Genomic DNA, 21,393 nt, shown 5'->3' with positions numbered 1-21,393 from the left:
AAACTAGTCTGCTAAGGCTATGTCATATCCCCTTTTGGTGCTCCTGCTTTCTCTCTTAAGAATGCTCCTAGACTCTTTACACTCTTCAAGAGATTCACGTGTTCACCGTTGTCTATAACTAACATACGCCTCCTTCTTATTCTTGACTAGAACCTCAATATTTTTATTTATCCATTGTTCCCTTTTCCTACCAGAATGTTCAACTACATACTGCATGGTGAACAATAGGGTTAACATTTCCTCTGCTTTAGTTGCAATATTGGTTTGTACACAGACTCGTTTCTGTTAGGCTAAGCAGCTTTTTATAAAGAGCTGTAACTCAACAAAACATGGCTTTCTGTGGATTCTTCCCTCCCAAAGTACATGTGTGGTAATGTGAATCACATGGGCAATGTACACACGGTAGAAATGTTCAATGGCTACATCTTCGAGATCTTCATCCCTATTTTATTTAGGAATTAAATAAGACAGTTTAAAGTAAAACTGTTTACAAAACCTGACATTCCTTGTACTTCCCACCGTCTACACAGATGTACACAAGTGTAAACATCTAGCACTTTCTCAGCGGATGGAGAGAGTTGGGCACCTCTTGCCCAATAACAACTAAGCTACCCAGGCTTATTATCAGATAGAATTTAAAAGAAGAATTATGTGACTTAGTTGTTCCATTTTGCTTTAAGCTAAGAACACAGAGCCAAAATGTAGTCTTCTGTACTAATCACAATCTTCAGTGCTAAGTTATAAGTAGAATGAAGGGACTAATGTATGTGCTACATAGAGTACGGAAGTTAGAATTCAAATCTATTGATTGAATAACATTCACTTTAACTTACTTCATTTCTCCCAGTTTCTTGCCAAGTGTAGAGCTTACATTATTCAATGCTGCTGAAGCCTTCTGCCCAGTGGCATTAAGAGTCTCCTGTGTTTTTTTATATCTATGGAGGGAAAGAAATAAAAATAAATTAAGTATATATGCTGCGGAGAGGAAAGTGATGACTTCTATCAGACTTTTTTCTTTTAAAAAAGCTTCAAGTACTATCTAACAACATACAAGAAAGAACATAAAGTCCAGATCATTTATTTCATTTAATTGTGATGAATATGAGTAACAATCTTCACAATGTAATCTCCAGAGAAGCAAAAAAAGCTCGGAAAAAAAGACACCAGTTTAGGGAGAAAACCGTTCTGGGAAATACTTCCCCATCCTGTGAAGATAGTCAAAACAGGGTCCAGAACAGTACAGTGACCAAAATATATAATGCCCAACATTGTACCTACCACATATCATTATGGGTGGGCTTTTGTGGTTGTATCTCTACTTTTGAGCCAGGAGATTGAGGTTCAAATCCTACCTGTTCCAGAGTTGAGTAATAACATCTCTGATCAGGGTGATCAGAAAATAGTTTTCTAATGCATGGTAGATTGGTTAGTGAGGTTAGGTCACATGGAGTCCAGGGATAGCTAGCCGTTTGGATACCAAATTGGCTCAAAAGGAGGAGCCAGAGGGTGATGGTGGAGGAACGCTTTTCACATTGGAGGCCTGTGACCAGTGGTGTGCCACAAGGATCAGTGCAGGCTCCACTGCTTTTTGTCACTTACAAAATGCTTTGGATGTGAATATAGAAGATACAGTTAGTAACTTTTCAGATGACACCAAAATTGGTGGTGTAATGGACAATGAAGGAGATTACCTTAGAGATCATAATGGGATCTTGATCAGATGGGCAATAGGGCTGAAGAGTGTTAGATGGAGTTTAGTCGAGATAAATGACCTAGATTAAATGGTAAGGCAAATAAATCAACATACATCTTATACATTTAAGGTAAAGTCCTGGGGAACGTTGCCGAATAAAGAGACCAGTGTGTGCAGGAGGGCTTCCTGACACAGTATGTAGATAGGCCAACAAGGGGCGAAGCCACATTAGATTTGGTACTGGGTAATGAGCCTGGCCAGATGTTAGATTTGGAAGTAGGTGAGCACTTTGGTGATAGTGATCACAATTCTGTTATGTTTACTTTAGTGATGGAAAGGGATAGGTGTATACCACTGGGCAAGAGTTATAGCTAGGGGAAAGGCAATTACGATGAGATTAGGCAAGATTTAGGGAGCATAGGGTGGAGAAGGAAACTGCAGGGGGTGGGCGCAGTAGAAATGTGGAGCTTATTCAAAGAAAAGCTCCTGTGTGTTCTAGATAAGTATGTACCTGTCAGGCAGGGAGGAAGCTGTAGAGTGCGGGAGCCGTGGTTTACGAAGGAGGTGGAATCTCTGGTCAAGAGGAAGAAGGCGGCTAATGTTAGGATGAGATGTGAAGGCTCAGTTAGGGCACTTGAGGGCTACAAGGTAGCCAGGAAAGACCTAAAGAGAGAGCTCAGAAGAGCCAGGAGGAGACATGAGAAGTTGTTGGCGGATAGGATCAGGGTAAACCCTAAGGCTTTCTATAGGTATTTAAGGAATAAAAGAATGACGCAAGTAAGATTAGGCCCAATCAAGGATAGTAGTGGCAAGTTGTGTGTGGAGTCAGATGAGATAGGGGAAGCGCTAAATGAATATTTTTCAACAGTATTCACTCTAGAAAACGACAATGTTGTCGAGGAGAATACTGAGATACAGGCTACTAGACAAGGTGGGATTGAGGTTCACAGGGAAGAGGTATTAGAAATCCTTCAGAAGGTGAAGATAGATAAGTCCCCTGGGCCAGATGGGATTTATCCTTGGATCCTCTGGGAAGCCAGGGTGGAGATTGCCAAGCCTTTGGCATTGATCTTTAACTCGTCATTGTCTACAGGAATAGTGCCAGATGACTGGAGGATAGCAAATGTGGTTCCCCTGTTCAAGAAGGGGAGTAGAGACAACTCTGGTAATTATAGACCAGTGAGCCTTATCTCAGTTGTTGGTAAAGTGTTGGAAAAGGTTATCAGGGATAGGATTTATAATCATCTAGAAAAGAATAAATTGATTAGGGATAGTCAGCACGGTTTTGTGAAGGGAAGGTCGTGCCTCACAAACCTTATTGAGTTCTTTGAGAAGGTGACCGAACAGGTAGATGAGAGTAAACCGGTTGATGTGGTGTACATGGATTTCAGAAAGGCGTTCGATAAGTTTCCCCACAATAGGCTATTGTACAAAATGTGGAGGAATGGAATTGTGGGAGATATAGCAGTTTGGATCGGAAATTGACTTGCTGAAAGAAGACAGAGGGTGGTAGTTGATGGGAAATGTTCATCCTGGAGACCAGTTACTAGTGGTGTACCGCAAGGGTCGGTGTTGGGTCCACTGCTGTTTGTCATATTTATAAATGACTTGGATGAGGGCGTAGAAGGATGGGTTAGTAAATTTGCAGACGACACTAAGGTTGGTGGAGTTGTGGATAGTGGCGAAGGATGTTGTAGGTCGCAGAGAGACATAGATAAGCTGCAGAGCTGGGCTGAGAGGTGGCAAATGGAGTTTAATGCAGACAAGTGAGAGGTGATGCATTTTGGTAGGAGTCACCAGAAGGCAAAGTACAGGGCTAATGGTAAGATTCTTAGCAGTGTAGATGAGCAGAGAGATCTCGGTGTCCTTGTACACAGATCCTTGGAAGTTGCCACCCAGGTTGACAGGGCTGTTAAGACAGCATACAGTGTTTTAGCTTTTATTAATAGAGGGATCGCGTTCCGGAACCATGAGGTTATGTTGAAGCTGTACAAAACTCTGGTGAGGCCGCACTTGGAGTATTGCGTATAGTTTTGGTCACCGCATTATAAGAAGGATGTGGAAGCTTTGGAAAGGGTGCAGAGGAAATTTACTAGGATGTTGCCTGGTATGGAGCGAAGGTCTTACGAGGAAAGGCTGAGGGACTTGAGGCTGTTTTCATTAGAGAGAAGAAGGTTGAGAGGTGACTTAATTGAAACATATAAAATAATCAGGGGGTTAGATAGGGTGGATAGGGAGAGCCTTTTTCCTAGGATGGTGACGGCGAGCACGAGGGGGCATAGCTTTAAATTGAGGGGTGAAAGATGTAGGACAGATGTCAGAGGTAGTTTCTTTACTCAGAGAGTAGTGAGGGAATGGAACGCTTTGCCTGCAACGGTAGTAGATTCACCAACTTTAGGTACATTTAAGTCATCATTGGACAAGCATATGGACGTACATGGAATAGTGTAGGTTAGATGGGTTTGAGATCGGTATGACAGGTCGGCACAACATCGAGGGCCGAAGGGCCTGTACTGTGCTGTAATGTTCTATTACACCTCTATTACCTTGGGGTGCAGGTTCATAGTTTCTTGACAGTCAAATCACAGGTAGACAGTGTGGTGAAGGTGGTGTTTAGTTTGATTGCCTTTCTTGGTCGGTGCATTGTCTATAGGAGTTGGGAGGTTTTGTTGCGGCTGCACAGGACATTGGTGAGGTCACTTTTGAAACATGCTGTTCAATTCTGATCTCCTTGTTACAGGAAGGACGTTGTGAAACTTGAAAGGGTTTAGAAGAGATTTACAAGGATATTGCCAGGGTTGGAGGGTTTGAGCTATAGGGAGGGGCTGAATAGGCTGGGATGTTTTCCCTGCAGTTTCGGAGGCTGAGAGGTGACCTTATATAGGTTTATAAAATCATGGGGGGCATAGATTGGGTGAACAGACAAGGTCTTTTCCCTAGTGTAGGGGAGTCCAAAACTTGGGAGCATAGGTTTAAAAAGTGAGAGGAGAAAGATTTATACGGGATCTAAGGGGCAACTTTTTCACGCAGAGGGTGGTGCATGTATGGAATGAGCTGCCAGAGGAAATGATAGACAATGGTGCAATTACAACATTTAAAAGACATTTGAATGGTTACATGAATAGGAAGAGTTTAAAGGGATATGGGCCAAATGCTGGCAAATGGGACCAAATTAATTAAGAATATCTGGTCAGAGCTGGACCAAAGGGTTTATTTCTGTGCTGTACATCCCTTGATCCTCTGACACTTGGAAGCAACTAAAATTGTTGTATACAAGTCCTCTTCCAGTTTCTTTGGAATGGTTGTAGTGAAACCTAACTCTCTGCATACTGCAAATCCAACAGCATGGCTACAGTTGCTCACCATTCTAGTTTACCCCTTTTGTTCATTAAGAATTTTTTTCGGTGATTACGTATGACAAGTATGTTTTTTAAGAAAACAATTTTATAGTAAACACACAAAAGAAACAATTTAAATATTTTAACAACAGCAAACAAGTATCCTGGGCATAGTTGAAAACTAATCATAAATTCATTGAGGGATCAGTTATTAAACTTGATCTCCTGGCCTTCTCATGGTCAGTTCTCTTAAATCACAACTTTACTATCATTAATACGCCTTCTCACATGCAAGTATCTTCCCATAGCAACAATGACCTACGCTTGGAGAAAGAAGTCTATTGTACTGTGTTTTGGATGAACCCAAGGTCTGACTGAATATGGCATCAGATCAAGGCTGCACATGCTAATTTGCTGTTTTGACAAAAATTAAATCGGTACAACTACCCTTCAAAGTATGAGGATACTGAAAAATGTTGTTCAAAGTTATAAATAGGGCTGATATACCAAAATGTTCAGAAGTAAAATAAATTCAACCCAAAATTTGGCATTTAATTTTATCATTGTTGTGTTCAGGGATTTTCAGCTTTTGACCTTTGAAGAGGACCTTGGTATAATTGATACAAAAATGTGTTTTTAAGTTAAAGCTTTCTTTCAAGGAGTAGAGTCACAGAATAGCCACATGCTGAAGATACAGATCAAAAATCAGAGTAAACATCTCTGCAAATATCCCAGAAAAAAAATTACATTCTACAGCTGAGAATGTCTCATCTTTCTATGTCTGCAATGAAAGGCAGGTAATGCCTATGACTGTCTCCTGGAAGAGGTCTGAATTAATGACGTGGTCAGTCATATGACATGCAACTTCATCCACCAGCTAGAAGAGAATGGCACATCTTTTCCTCATCAAGAGATAGTCTACAGAATAATTTGAAGTGACAAGTGTTAGAACAACGACTGCTTTGTTCAGTTACAGACAAAAATAAAGTAGCCTAACAATTTTTACATAAACACATCTCACCAAAATATTAACTAACTGCTTTCTTGAAGATTGGAGAAGCGTATAAAAAGTTCAAGATGCCGAATTTAAAGGACAAGGGGAGCTCATAGCCACAAGATCCTGGTTATACTTTTTAAGTATTAAAATATTTTTGACGAACCCATGAACACAGATGTTGTTTATGGAAGTGGCTAGGGTCCTTGAATCTGAAAGAATATCAAACATGTATCCAAAGTATGTATCAATCTTGGATGAGCTTACAATACCTGAGATAAACAGGAGGAAAAAAGTCTACCAAATTCCTGTCTTACTACTTTGCAATACAAATTCTGTCTACCCTTTTACAGTTCCACCAGTCAGCAGGTAAAATTCTGGCATCATCTAACATTGAGGAGAACTGCCCATTTATAACCTGTATAGATAAAGCAAAACACGTCCAAACTGGCCAGTTAGTGCTCTATCAATTTAGTCCAAATCATCAGCAAAGTGGTGGAAGCTGTCAATGACAGCAATTATATGCCAATTACTTGCTCACTGATACTCATTAAATCAGGTGGAAAATGCTCTACTATTTGGAGTCATACCCAGAAATTTGGTTGGGATTCTTGGAGACAAATCTTAAGTCTAAGGTCATCAATGCAGGAGTTCCTCAGAGTATTAGGCCAAAACATCATCAGCTGCCTCATCACTATACCTCCATTATAAAATCAAATGGATGATGTTTACTGATTGTAGAGTGTTAAATACCATTGACAACTCCTTAAATGTTGGAATACACCAGTAAGTGCTAAAGAAACTCGGCAGGTCTGGCAACAGTCGTAAACCGAGAAACAAACAGAGTTAACTTCCTCTTTCCAGAGAACGGTCAGACTTGCTGAGTTTGTGATACTTCGTTTTTATTTCAGATCTCCAGCACCTGCAATATTTTGCTTTTATTTCCTGAAATATTGGAGAAGTCTTTGCCCAAATGTGGCAAGACCTGGACAACATTCAAGCTTGGGTTGATAAGTGTTAGATAACACAAGTGCCAGGCAATGATTGTCTCCAAGAAAAGAGAAGCTAACTACCTTCACTTGAAATTTAACACCATTACAATCACTTACCCCTCCATCAATATCCTGGTTGTTATCACTGACCAGGAAAATAACAAGAGTAGCTAAATAAATACTGTGGCTACAAGAACGGGGCAGAGATTCCAATTTGGCAGCAAGCAATTCTGGTCCTGATTGCCAAAGCTCACACACTATCTACAAAGCACAAGTTAGGAATTTAATAGAATATTGTCCACTTACTTGGATTGGTCAAGGTCCAACAACATTCAATTATTTCAACACCGTGCATGACAAAGCAGCCTGTTTGACCAGCCTATCCACCACCTATCGATCTGATCCACCAGTTTTCAAGCATTCACTCCCTCTGTCACCACTGCATAGTGGCAATAATGTACTATATATGGGATGCACCACAACAACTCAAAGCTGTTTGTCACACCTTGCAAACACGTGACCTTTACCACCTAGAAGGTCAGGTACAGTAAATGCATGCGAACACCACCAACTTCAAGGTCCCCGCAAAGTCACACAACATCCTGAGTTGGAACAATATTGCCATTCCTTCCATTTGAAATAAGTCTTTCTTTAAAAATGAGTATAGTAATTGCAAATGTAATCTAATACTGAGATGCAAGCAATACATAAGAATTAAACCACAATGAACATGGTCAGTTCACTCAATACCTACTGCCACTCAGCTGTGGTGTGGCAACAGTATAATCAGCTTTCAATTCATATCTAATAGCAATATTTCTTCAGCACAAAATGCAATCAAAGCAAAGTTGTGATTATTTTCAAAAACAAAAGCAACCACTGGTTTTACATCAATGCTTTCATCTCATTATTCATTTCACAAACATTCTAACTGTAACTTTCCAACATTTTTTAAAATTTAGGTTTTGAAATTGACATTCAGCATAATACATGCATTATCAGCCAATCTTATTTCATAGTCCAAATCCCAAGAAGGTGAAAAGGCCACAGTGCTACCTTTAGGCCTAGTTGTTGATCTGAGGAAGTTCTAACCCTTACAACTCAAATGCTTACTTTGAAGGAAACACTGAGGTGAAATTAGGTCCTTTCAATGGTACAAGAAAGTAAAATATGTAAAACTAAATTGCAGCATGTGGCATTTATTTTATTTGGCTTAAAAAGACTCCAATAAGACAGATAATTTGCAAAGATTGCAATTTTTCCCAATTTACTCACATTAAGGAAAGTGAAGCAGGTTGAAGTTTGTATGACCTGCATTTATCTGCCATTAGCTTTCTCATCTTCAAATAGGTGAAAAATACATTTCTTGTGAAATATTCACTCAACACACTTTCATGTTTAAAATAAACTACTTGTTAATAGAAAGCTTTCCCCTAAATTTATTAATATGGAGATTCCAATTCTAGTATAAATCTATCTGGATGCAGACAACTTACAGGTACTTTGACCAAGTTTGAGAATACACAATGATGATGGAGAGCATTCAAATGTGGCTCAGTCCAACTCAATCCTTGCTGATGATGTCAACGAGTGCAGTTTTCTCTTTTTCATCTGGACAATTCAGGATCAAATACAGCAAATTTACATCACTAACATAACTGGGAGAAATGTTCATTTTAATTTTTAATAGATGCTTCCATTAAATAGTTAAAAGTTACCCAGCATCTAAAAATATAACTTGTATCGAGAAAATAAATATTTAGATGAATATAGCAGCAGGAATACAGTACACTAGGTTCAATCAAGTATCAGCAAACTCCTTCACTCAAAAACTTACATCACAGAAGTCTGCATGTCATGCCAGCTTTTGCTTATGTTGTGCTTTATTTCATTCAGTGGGGTAATGCCCATCTTCTGCTTTATTTCCACTAGATGTTTCTCCTTGGCACTTAGAGCTTGTCTCAAGGTAGAGATTTCATCTTCTAGCTGACATTTAAAGAAAACATTTAAATTCTCCATGCACAACTCTAAAGTAGAAATTTCAGTAGGTTATATTACAATCAAAGTCAGAACTACCTTCTAGCCTACTGGGCATCTTGTTGAGGTAAACCACTGCATAAATTACAGCAGCGCTGAGTGCACTTACTTTGCAAATCGTTAAGTCCTGACCTCTCAAAAATAACTGAGTGTAGACAAAACGTGAGTTGGATTCTTACTTTTTTTAAAAAAGAAATTCTCCTAAGTGTACCTTTTTTCTCGAGAATTCTTGACAAGCTATGCAATTTCTGTCATTGAAAAGGCAACCTGTTCCCATACTTTTCATCAGCAGGCCACTGCTCCCAAACTTAACAGGGCGAAATTTGTGCTCCAAGTTCTGGATGCCAGATAAGCAATCTGATAATTCAGCAACAGTAGGAAAGTTGAAATAAGTGCCAGGAAGCTGCAACTTAATGTTGTCAACAGACGAGAAAGATAATGCTGTGTTTATGGTTAATGTAGGATGTAGAGACTTGGGGGACATCAGAGATAATGGTGCAGAAGTCGGAAGGCAAGCCATAATTGCAGGGATACACTGTCTATAATAAATAAGCGTACAAGTGCATTCCTGTCCAACGTGACAACGACGAAGAGGCACTAAAGGAGGACTTTGTGGTCAATAATGTCAAAGGCAGTGGATGAATCAAAAAGGATAAGCTGCGAGAGTTTAGCAAAAATGCCCGCATCTCAACAAAAGCTTTTTTAAAATTTTCATCTTGATATTGGAAATGTTGCATTTACAATCCAATATTTGTTGTGTGAGCATCTTATTATAAGTTTTATTCAGAGCTCGCTGGTGATTTGCTCCTGTAATAATGCTACAGAGTACTAGAATGCTGACACACCAATATTGAAGGAACAGTTACAAATGTCCAATTCAGCTTTCAGCATGACTTGAGAGCAGTCTGTTTCTGGGGGGACAGGGAAAGATTTGAAGGGGGAACACATTTCCTTATAGATAAAAGCAATAGGAGATGAAGTTGTTGCAATAGTCCACGCCAACTATGTTCCCAAGCTAAACTAGTCCCACTTGCCTGCACGTGGCCCATATCCCTCCACACCTTTCTTATTCATGAACTTATCCAAATGTCTTTGAAACGCTATTACTGGACCAGTTCATTCCACGTATGAACCACACTCTGTTAAAAAAAAAAGTTGCCCCTCGTCTCTCATTTAAATCTTTCTCCGCTCATGTTAAAAGTATGCCCCCTAGTTTTAAACTCCCCCACCCATGGAAAAAGACACTTGTCATTCACCTTATCTATGCTCCTCATGATTTTATAAACTGCAATAAGATCACCCCTCAACTTCTAGGCTCCACTGAAAAACGTCCCAGTCTTTCCAGTCTATTTTTAAATCTCAAACCCTCTATTCCTACCACCAGCATGGTAAATCTTTTCTGAACTGTCTCCAGTTTAATAATATCCTTCCCATAACAAGGCAATCAGAACTGACACAGTACTCCAGAAGAGGCTTCAACATGACGTCCCAACTCCTATCCTCAAAGGTCACAGCAATGAGGGTAAGCATGCTAAACATTTTCCAACCATCCTGTCTGCCTGTGATGCAAGTTTCAAAGAATTATGTACCTGAGCCCCTAAATCTTTCTGTTTCACAACACTACGCAGAGCCCTCCCATTAACTATACAAATCCTGTCCGAGTTACTGGGCTACGTTCACATATTCTGCAGTCATACTGTGCCAGTGCAAGTGAATGCAGTTCAGATCTAAAGACAAAGAAGAATCGAGCAAACTCCCCCGTTCTGGTGAAGAGCAAGCTTCTCTACTATTGCTGCAATTATTCAGATAACTGGCAAGCATCTCATCGAGACTACTAAAATGCAGACATGCTGGAGGGTTTTGAGATATCAAAGTGGTGAACCACAGAGTTCCCAACATACAAACATATTTGATTCTGTTAAGCTTCTGGTCAATGATTGTGAGGGTGACAAAAACTTTGGGTCACCACAAGATAGCTTTGCTTTTTGCTTTTGTGATGTCATTATCAGCAGTTACATGATGCAAACATTATCTGTCACTTGGACCAAGCTGGAATATTACCTACATCGTACTGTCAGCTGAGATGGTGGCCTTCATGATCAAAAGGACTGTGAATGGAGCAGTACACTGTGCAGCTATCTGCAAGAAGATTCCTTTCCTGACATCATAAAAACAATCTTCCCAGCAAAAATGAATTAACTACGCAGAAACCAGGAACCAAATCCAAGACACTGCAGATCCCCGTGGCTCAACTAATTTCTGGACAAACTCAAAAGTCATTGGGAAAAGCTTGGAAATTTGGGTATTATGTCAATTTTGTTTTAAAGTGAGTTATTTTCAATTGAATTCAAGGCAATAAATTTCATACTTGTGTGCAGTTTTGTGGAATTCATAGCTAAAGTTTTCTCACCAAAAAAAGTATAATCTCTGATTACCTTTGCCAATTCTACACCAAGATCTTCTTTTTCCTCTTCAGGGAGCACTCCGAGGTCAATATCAGAACCCAGATCAGAAAAACATCTGGCTTCAAAAAGGGCTGTTAAAATATAAAAATATTGTTGTTTTTGTCTTCCAAGGTTAGAATTTGAATTACATAATCATACTTGAGCTGCTGAATCTTTCAGTACCAGCGTTGAGAGTTATGAAATGTTAACTGCCATTTAACATTACTGCTGTAGATTGGCATGAGCTGCTTTATTACTAGAAAAGTTGGAAACTTGAGCTAAAGACTGAAATCATTATTCCTGATCTTCAGATGGATGGAAGATTGTCAAATTATCAAGCATATATCTTGTGCTCACATTTGAGCATTTATCATTACACATTGAATAGCTATAAGTTTTAAAAAACTAAGTCAATATATTTTATACTTAAGCACATACGATTCCTAGGTATTAATCCGAGGGTTTAGATTGCTGAGCCATTATGCATGAGGAAATTTTTACAACTTATTTTTGAGGTAGGAGTGGTGTTTCTGGCAGTCTCAGTTTAAATACAAACAGGGAAAAGGCAGGAGATTAGCACCAAGGATAAATTGTGCAGCAGCTGGTGCAAATGACCTCTTTCTGGCACCATAACACACATCCGACTGCACTTTTCATTGAATAAGCACCAATCTCTTGGCTTGATGCCAATTGTAGAGTGGGGGTACGCCATGCCATGACATGAAATTGCAGATAGTATTTGAGTACAATTATGCTTGCTGACGGTCCACAGTGCTTCAAAGATGCTGAGTCTTGACTTGCTAGATCTGCTTAAAGTCTACCCCACAGAGCATGGTGATAGTGCAACATACTCAATGAAGGGTATCATCACCAAAGAAAGAACTTTGCTCCCCAAGGACTGTGCAGTAATCCCTCTTATTGATGCTCCAGCCCTCCTCCTAATCCCACCTCTCCCATATATTCACTTTACACCTTGACTTTTGATATGTGCTCAGCAAAGGACTTTTACACCTCCTTTATAACTCCACCTCAATGAATTTCAGGCACATGACGTCAAAGTCTTCCTCCATTGACTTTGGCTCCATGCCCACTTCTGTGGATAGGGGTCCTCTCTCTATTTCACATTATACTAGCCACCTTCATTTCTCTGCTCCCTTCACCCACTCTAATCTCTCTTCCCCTGAACTGCCTGTACTCCATTCTCTCAGGTCTAACCCTGATTATGATATCAAATCTGTTAATGAGTATGGTGCTGTTATAATCTAGCTTACTGTCGTCTAACTTAGAGGCTGACCGTCAACCCTTGGACACTTCATCCCATCTCCTCAGCATTGTGACCCGACTGACGAACATCAAGCTGTTGTTTCCAGGACCGATGCTGACCTCGTTGTCTTTGGACATCTCCCCACCTCATAATCCCCCCAAGCCCTGCACAGCCCTTTTCCACCTTCATCACAAAATTCACAAACAGGACTGGTCCTGGCAGACCCATTCTTTTCAGCATGTCCCTGCCCCACTGAACTTACTTCTTCTCATCTTGATTCTACGTTATCTCGTGTTACTCAGTCTCTTCCTGCTTACATTCATGATTTTTCTGATGCTTTACTTCAGTTCCATCATTTACAATTTCCTGGCCTTAGCCACCCCCTCTTCATAACGAATCTGCAACCCCTCTATATGTCCACCGCCTACTAGGACATGGTGAGCTTTCTCCATTTCTTCCTTTAAATGAGACCCGAACAGTCCAATCAACCACTATCCTCCTTCGCCTGGCTGAGCTTATTCTCATTTTGTACAACTTCTTCAACTCATTCCTACTTTCTCCAAGTCAAAAGCATAGCTAGGAGTATCCACTTGGGTCCCAGGTGTGCCTGTGTCTTTTATGCAGTATGTGGAACATTCCTTGTTCCAGTCCTAATCAGGCCCCAACACACAATTCACTCTCGTATACGCTGATGATGTCATCATGATGTTTCCTGTTTATGCAGAATTCGATAAATCCATCAGTTTTACTTTCATTTGCATCCTTCACTTACCTGGTTCATCACTGATTCTTCCTGTCTTTGACTTCATTGCTTACATTCTTCGTGACAGGCTATACAGTAATATTCACTACAAACCTACCAAATCTCAGTTATCTTGACTACAAATGCTCAAAACCTGCTCCTGCAAGGACTCCATTCTATTCTCCCAAATTCTCCATTGCATCTGTTCTGATGACGACACCTTCCACTGGTATGCCTACAACATCCTCTCCTTTTTCCTAACCAATGATTTTTCCACACCATGTCTAACCCATTTCTGTCTTCTGTCCCCACTCATTCGCCTCCTTTCCAGAATAAGGATAAGGTTCTCCTGGTCCTCACTTCCATCCGACCAGTCTCCATGTTCGAGTGATCATCTTCTTCCATTTCTGACACCAAACACATATTTCCTTCCCCTCCTCTGTCAATATCCTGCAGAGACTTCTCTCTGTGACATTCTGCTACACTCTTTCATCATTCCTTACACTTCTTCATCCCCCCAAGACACCGTCCAACGCAACTGCAGAAGGTGCAACACTTGCCCTTTTACCTTCTCCTTCTTCACTGTGAGGTCCCAAACACACCATCCTGCTGAAGCAGTAGTTTACTTGTACTTCTTTCAATCTACTCTACTGCATTTGATGCTCACAAAGTAGTCATTTTCAGACCGTTACACACGTGAGACCAAATGCAGCCCCAGTGACTGTTTGGGAACACATCGGCTCTCTCTGTAGGATGATCCCTATCTTCCAAGTGTTTTCCATTTCAATAAACCATTTTGTTTACATGCTAACATCTCTGTCCTTGGTCCGTTGCAATGCTCCAATGAAGCTAGAGGAACACCACCTTACTTTCCACTTAGATACTTTACAAGCTTCAGAACCCTCCAACAATCCACCATCCAGGCACTCCCACCACATCTTACTTGTCTCTTTTTGCTATCAGCAAAGCCCATTTACATTTTTCTAATCAAATTTATTATTCATACTTATCCTACATCTCAATTTCTCCATCATTAATAATATTACCTTTCTCTTTGCTTAGGGCACCTTCACCATTTGTTCCATCTGCTTCTTCTCCCAATTTGTCAATAACATAATCCACTACAGTGTGGTGAAAAAGTGTGTCTGGACTTGAAGCATTAAATCTCTTTTGCTGTCCACAAACGCAGCCAAAGCTGCAATTTTTCCAGTATTTTCTGTTTTTTTATTTCAGATATCCAGCATCGGTAATATTTTGCTTTCATTATGTTGGTAAGAATGGCTTTGACAAGGCTGAGATCCATCCTGTTTAATTGCATTTTTGATGCTTTTAATATGCTTAGAGTCATAGAGATATACCACACAGAAACAAACCCTTTGGTCCAACTTGTCTATGCTGACCAGACATCCTATTTCAATCTGGTTCCACTTGCCAGCATTTGGCCCATACACCTTCCTATTCATATACCCATCCAGATGCCCTTTAAATGTTGTAATCATACCCACCTCCACCATTTCCTCTGGCAGTTCATTCCGTATAGACACCACCCTCTGTGTGACAAAGTTGCCCCTTAGGTCCCTTTTATATATTTTCCCCCTCGCCTTAAACCTATGACCTCTAGTTTTGGACTCTGCACTCTGGAGAAGAGACCTTGCCTGTTTACCCTTTCCAAGCCCCTTATGGATTTTATAAGTATCCATAAGGTCACCCCTCAGCCTCTGACTCTCCAGGGAAAATAGTCCCAGCCTATTCAGCCTCTGCCTACAGGCAAACCTGCCAACCCTGGCAACTTCCTTGTGAATCTTTTCTGAATTTTTTTCTAGTTTCACAACATTTTTTCTATAGCAGGGAGACCAGAATTGCACACAGTATTCCGAAAGTGGCCCGGCCAATGTCCTGTACAGCCGCAACATGATCTCCCAACTCCTATATTCAATGCACTGACCACTAAAGGCAAACATATCAAATGCCTTCTTCACTACCCTGCCTACCTACAACTTCACTTTCAAGAATCTATGAGCCTGGTCTCTTTGTTCGGCAACACTCCCAGGACCTTACCATCAAGTGTACAAGTCCTGCCCTGATTTGCCTTTCCAAAATTCAGTACCTCATGTTTAAATTAAACTCCATTTGCCACCGTTTGCCCCATTGGCCTAACTGATCAAGGTCCCATCGTACTTTGAGGTAAACTTCTTGACTGTCCAGAACGCCATCAATTTTGGTGTCATCTGCAAACTTACTAAGTGTACCTCCTATGTTTACATCCCAATCATTTATAAAAAAGACAAAAAGCATGGGCCCAGCACCCATCCCTGTGGCACACCGCTGGTCACAGTCTTCCAGTCTGAAAAGCAACCCTCCATCACCACCCTCTATCTTCTACCTTTGCCCCAGTTCTGTATCCAAATAGCTAATTCGCCCTGTATTCCGTGTGATCTAACCTTGCTAACTGGTCTAACATGAGGAACCTTGTCGAATGCTTTACTTTAGTCCGTATAGATCACATCTGCCTTCATCAAACCCCTTTGCTACATCTTCAAAAAACTCCAAGTTCGTGAGATACAATTTCCCATGCACAAAGCTATTGACTATCCCAAATCAATCCTTGTCTTTCCAAATACATGTAAATCTTATCCCTCAGCATTTCCTCCAACAACTTGCCCACCACCAAAATCAGGCTTATCAGTCTATGGTTCCCTAGCTTCTTCTTACCACTTTTCTTAAATAGAGGCACAATGTTAGGCAATCTCCAGTCTTCTGGCATCTCACCTATGGCTATCAATGGTACAAACATCTCAGCAAGGGGCCCAGCAATTTCTTCCCCTGTTTGATAGAACTGAGCTTTCATTTTAGAGTTAACAATATTTATCGGGGTCTAGACTTGCATGAAAGTCAGACCAAGAAAGGAAAGCAGATTTCCTTCCCTTAAGGAATTCCCTGGTGAATCAGTTGGGGTTTTTTTTAAAATAACAATTGACATTGATTCATAGTCATCATTAGAATTTTAATTCCGAGTCTTTTTTTGAAATAAAATTTCACCATGTGCTCTGGTAGAAATCGAACTTGGGTCCACAGAATACTATTTTTAGGTTTCTGGATTACTAGTCCAACAACAAAGCCACAACACTATTGCCTCCCTCAACTAGTAACAATATTCCAATATTCCAGTATTAGAACTCAGCAACTGAATCACCTCTATCATAAGGCTGTAGATGAATGTTCCACTGAACGAAAAAAAAACACATACTTCAGCCAGTAGTTTCTTGTGCATTTTCACAAGGTGTCTCCATGTGTTTGAGATACAGGAAAGCAAATATTTAGTATTTACTGAGTTGTTCTGTAACTGGAACCTGAGACACAAACAACAGAAAGAGTAAAGAAAAGCAGAAATGAATACAAACATTATAAAGATAAAATAACCTGTTTAAAATTTCAGAAACAAATTCAAGACAGTCTCTGAAAGTATAAAAACAAATTCTTCACTTCTAATTGTTGTATTTAGGCCAGTGAATACACACGTTTTGAAACACAGACAACCAGGAAACAACTGATTTTTCACCTGACCTTTCCATTAGGTTGGTGTAAACAACTATGCTACAATTTAAACAAGAAATGATTGACAATCATACTTGGTTACAGTAGCAGCTGCTTACGTGACACTGCCACGGTTTTACTGCTTTTGAGGTCAGATTTAAGGTAGATAACTGTAGTACAAAAATAGTTTTACCTTGAGGTCTGATCTGAACTACTGTGATTTCCCCCAACCATTTTAGGGCATGCTTAGTTCTAACATTGGAAAGTTGTGAAAGTGTTCTACTGTGCAATGCTTTTATTTCTGAAAAACATAATTTATTTTTGGCACAGTTTCAAACTGAAAACCGCACTGGAAAGAACTCACATTGCATACATCCAAGGTATCTTAATTAGTGAGTCCTAAGAAACTGGAGAGAAGCCAGCCTCAAGACTGACAAAACTCACACCTTTTCAATTGCATTAACTTGTAATTCTTCTGGCTAAACAGTGATTAGCTTCAAACTAATTAATCAACTGCACAATACTTGGGCAAGTCACAAGACCATGAAAGGTACTATGTAAATACACATTTCTTCTTCTGAACATCACATTAACTGTTTCCTTTCCAAATACCTTTGGAGATGAGGTGCTCACTTTACATTTAAATTAAACCGTTAAAACCCTTTGTGCTGCTGCGTTTGGTGCAACTTTTCAAGATTCTCCCAACTATTCTGCATGGTGACCGAACAAAAAAAACAGTTCATTCAGAATCCTGAAGCAAAACAAAAAGAGAAGTTGCTGGAGAAACTGAGCAGGTCTGGCAGCATCTAAACAGAGGGTTAGATAGGGTGGATAGGGAGAGCCTTTTTCCTAGGATGGTGATGGCGAGCACGAGGGGGCATAGCTTTAAATTGTGGGGTGAAAGATATAGGACAGATGTCAGAGGTAGTTTCTTTACTCAGAGAGTAGTAAGGGAATGGAACGCTTTGTCTGCAACGGTAGTAGATTCGCCAACTTTAGGTACATTTAAGTCGTCATTGGTCAAGCATATGGGCGTACATTGAATAGTGTAGGTTAGATGGGGTTCAGATTGGTATGACAGGTCGGCACAACATCGAGGGCCGAAGGGCCTGTACTGTGCTGTAATGTTCTATGTTCTAAACAGAGAAAAAGCAGATTCCAAACGGATGCTGTCAGACCCATTGAGTTTCACTAGTAATTTCTACTTTTCGTTTGTTCCAAAGTCTCCAGCGTCCACTGGTGTTTTATTTTGAGTTAATTCAATTTCCCCTCTGTCCAAATCATGGAAACAGGGAAACGGATCCACAAGGCTGCAGCTCCAAGGCAACCGCATCCCCTCGTATTCAGCCTAACACTGCCGATCGTATCCAATCAGAAATTAAGTTTTCCCAAGTCAAACATTCAATGCCAAATTAGAAAAACACGTCAGATTTAAACTAGATAGTGACTCCAGCCTTCAATGACATTTTAAGATATTAACAAAACATTCCTGCTGCACTGGAAGGTTTTGGGAAAATAAGAAAAAGAAACAGTAGGAAAATTTAACGACATTACTTATGGGAAATTTCTCTTTCTCCTCTCTCCTGTGAGTATACTGTGGAGATGGAGGCGAGCCCTTACCTCTCTCGTGGAGCTCCATTAAATTCGCTCTCAATCCCGGATCCGTTGGGAACCGAACTCTTGATTCACACCTGCGCTCCACTTCACCTTCAGGATACGGGACTCTCACTTTACATCCGATGCTGCAACGACCCCGCTGGCTGGAGGGACTCTCACTTTCAACCGATACTGCAGCGACCCCGCTGGCTGGAGGACTCTCACTCTCGTCCGATACGTTAAAGTCAACTCTTTACACTGGAAGACCAACAAGTTTTGGGCAGATGTAAGAGTGTTTTTCACTGAGTTGATTGTCCTTCAGGCGCAGTTAATGTTTGTCTCAGTGTACATCGTGGGGAACAGCCTGTAAAGCACAGATCCTGCGTAATAGAGCTGCTTGTGACGAACCTTAAAAATCTCTCTAACCCTGTTTGCAAGGGCACATTCCAGAAGGAGATAACAAGTTGTAGAGCTGGATGAACACAGCAGGCAAGCAGCATCAGAGGAGCCGGAAAGCTGACGTTCCGGGCCTAGACCCTTCATCAGATGGCGATGTGTTACAGTCTCTACCTCCACCGCCCCCCATAGCTGCTTTGAGGGCAGTGTGTGGTGGCACACAGACCAGGCATGCATGAAGAAGCTGACAGGCAGTGCCCTTCTCACCACTCACCAAATGATGTCTTGGCCCTTGTTAGAAAGTTCTGATAATGAGACATTCTGCCAGATGACTTTGACAGTCTGCCCAGGGAACAACCTGACAGGCTCCATCCTCTGTTTTTCCTGTAGTGTCTGGAGCACGCTACTTGCTGAAACAAAGTTGTTTCTCTGTGCAAATTTTTCCGTGAATGACAGGTGTTACAGAATGATCCAAATACTTGGAGCATCCCATGGCACTGAGGCCAGGCCCATCCTTCACAACACCAGGGGCAGGTAGATCCTCAGTACATGGTGACTGTCGGTGTTTGCGTACTGAGGGTCTATGCCCAGCTTGTTGTAGCCACACACAAAGGTGGCCATCAGAATGAGGCAGTGTTGTGTACATCCTAGCACTTTGTCCAGAGCATTGTCCATGGTATCCCTGCAGCCACAATCTATTTCTGACCTCCAGATGCGGTTGAAGATGGCTTGGGGTACTACAGTTGCGCAGGTTTGTAGATTGCCAGATCTGTGCAACACACAGCAACAACAGGAGTATCTCATACTTAATGACCATGTTTTTACCCACAATGGAGAGGGAGTGGTGCTCCCATCTGCCCAGTTTCTGCCTCACTTTGGCCATACACTTCTCCTAAGATTCTACGCATGCCCCGGCCCTCGTGAACCACGTTCCCAGCATCTTTAAGTAATCTGTTTCCAAAGAAAATGGCCTCTTCTTGTCTTAATTTACCTTGGTTTCTGAGACAGTTCGAACTGGTTGCAGATGCTCACGAGTCAATGCACTCACAGCAGATCTGAGCAGAAAACTGTGCTATCAATCATGTACAGGGAAGCTTTGATCTGCAGGTCTTCACTGCCTGGAGCTTGTATCTTTCTTGATCGAGTCAGGAAAAGATCTATGTGACACACAAACAATACAGGAGACAGTGGGCTCCAGATCCAATCAGGAAGATTTCTGATTCCTATCCTTTCATTGAGATGGTACTAACAATATTAGTGTAGGGCAGTTGGATCCAATTTGGGATCCCCTCACCAAAGCCCATTCTGGAGAACATGTTGCACATGGAGGTGTGTGCTATCCTATCAAAGGCCTTCTCCTGGTCAAGATTGATGAGGCAGGAATCTTCACCCCTATCCTGCGCATAGGCAATCATATTCCTGAGGAGGACGAGGGTCTCAAAGGGTCTTATCCTGCCCAGTACAGCATGTGTTATTTGGGCTGAACCATGGATATGATTCTGGAGCAGGTGGAACATGTACCTAGACTTCCTGGTTCAGAAGTAGGAACATCGTCACTGCACCACAAGTGTCCCCTTTAAAGTAATATTGATGTTTCTGCTTAGTTTCCAGCTGACAATCTTTGGCATGTTACATGAATGCGATGGCCACTACACCTCAGAAATGCAAGTGCTGAGGGAACCTATTCACCACTTCGTTGCAGCCTTGTAAAATTTCCTCTTCAAATAAGTGGCCTGTTTTTTAAAGCCACAATTGAATCTGCCTCCACCACATTCTCATGGAGTATATTCTGGACTCTGTGTAAAAATGTATTTCCTCATGCTGCTGTATATGGGTCTGAAAAGCTATGAAAGGGTTAACACTGAGGAGTAACAGAAAAACCACTGGCGATGTCATATGGTCAGAATAGTTTATGATCTGAAATGAATGAGACCTCAACATACAGCCCTGCTCAATATCTCTGTACCAATGTCGAGCGTAAAAGGCCATAAAATGTAGGAGCATAAGTAGGCCATTCAGCTTATCAAGCCTGCTGCACCATTCAATGAAATCATGGCTGATCTGATAATTCTCAACTCCTGTCTTTCCTGTCTTTTCCCTTTAACCCATGATTTCCTCACGGATGAAAAATCTGCCTGTCTCAGTCTTAAATATAATTAATGACCCCGTCTCAATAGTCCTCTGCGTTAAAGAATTCCACAGGTTCACCACCCTCTGATAGATTAAATTTCTCCTCATCTCTGATTTAAATGCACCACTCCTTATTGTGAGATTAAGCCATAGACTTTTCGATGAAAGGAAACAATCTTTCTGTTTCTATCCTTGCAAGCACGCTAAGAATCGTTCATGTTTTAATAAGGTCG

The 21,393-nt window shown here is 41.0% G+C and overlaps 1 protein-coding gene across 3 annotated transcripts in view; it reads right to left on the bottom strand.

The window, feature by feature from the left end:
- The window catches only part of tpd52l1 (tpd52 like 1), a 34,363-nt gene extending 15,564 nt beyond the window's left edge, over positions 1-18,799 (bottom strand). For all 3 annotated transcript variants that reach the window (XM_048531373.2, XM_048531375.2, XM_048531376.2), the window contains exons 1-4: positions 18,659-18,799; positions 11,490-11,590; positions 8,855-9,003; positions 834-935 (exon numbers count right to left, since the gene is read on the bottom strand). In XM_048531373.2, the coding sequence (XP_048387330.1) occupies positions 834-935; positions 8,855-9,003; positions 11,490-11,590; positions 18,659-18,677 (371 nt within the window). In that variant the 5' untranslated portion in view covers positions 18,678-18,799. The remainder of the gene's footprint in view (positions 1-833; positions 936-8,854; positions 9,004-11,489; positions 11,591-18,658) is intronic.
- Positions 18,800-21,393: the final 2,594 nt, after the last annotated feature.

The sequence above is a fragment of the Stegostoma tigrinum genome, chromosome 4, assembly GCF_030684315.1.
Source record: "Stegostoma tigrinum isolate sSteTig4 chromosome 4, sSteTig4.hap1, whole genome shotgun sequence".
NCBI lineage: Eukaryota > Metazoa > Chordata > Chondrichthyes > Orectolobiformes > Stegostomatidae > Stegostoma > Stegostoma tigrinum.
This window is presented reverse-complemented; position numbering and strand designations above follow the sequence as displayed.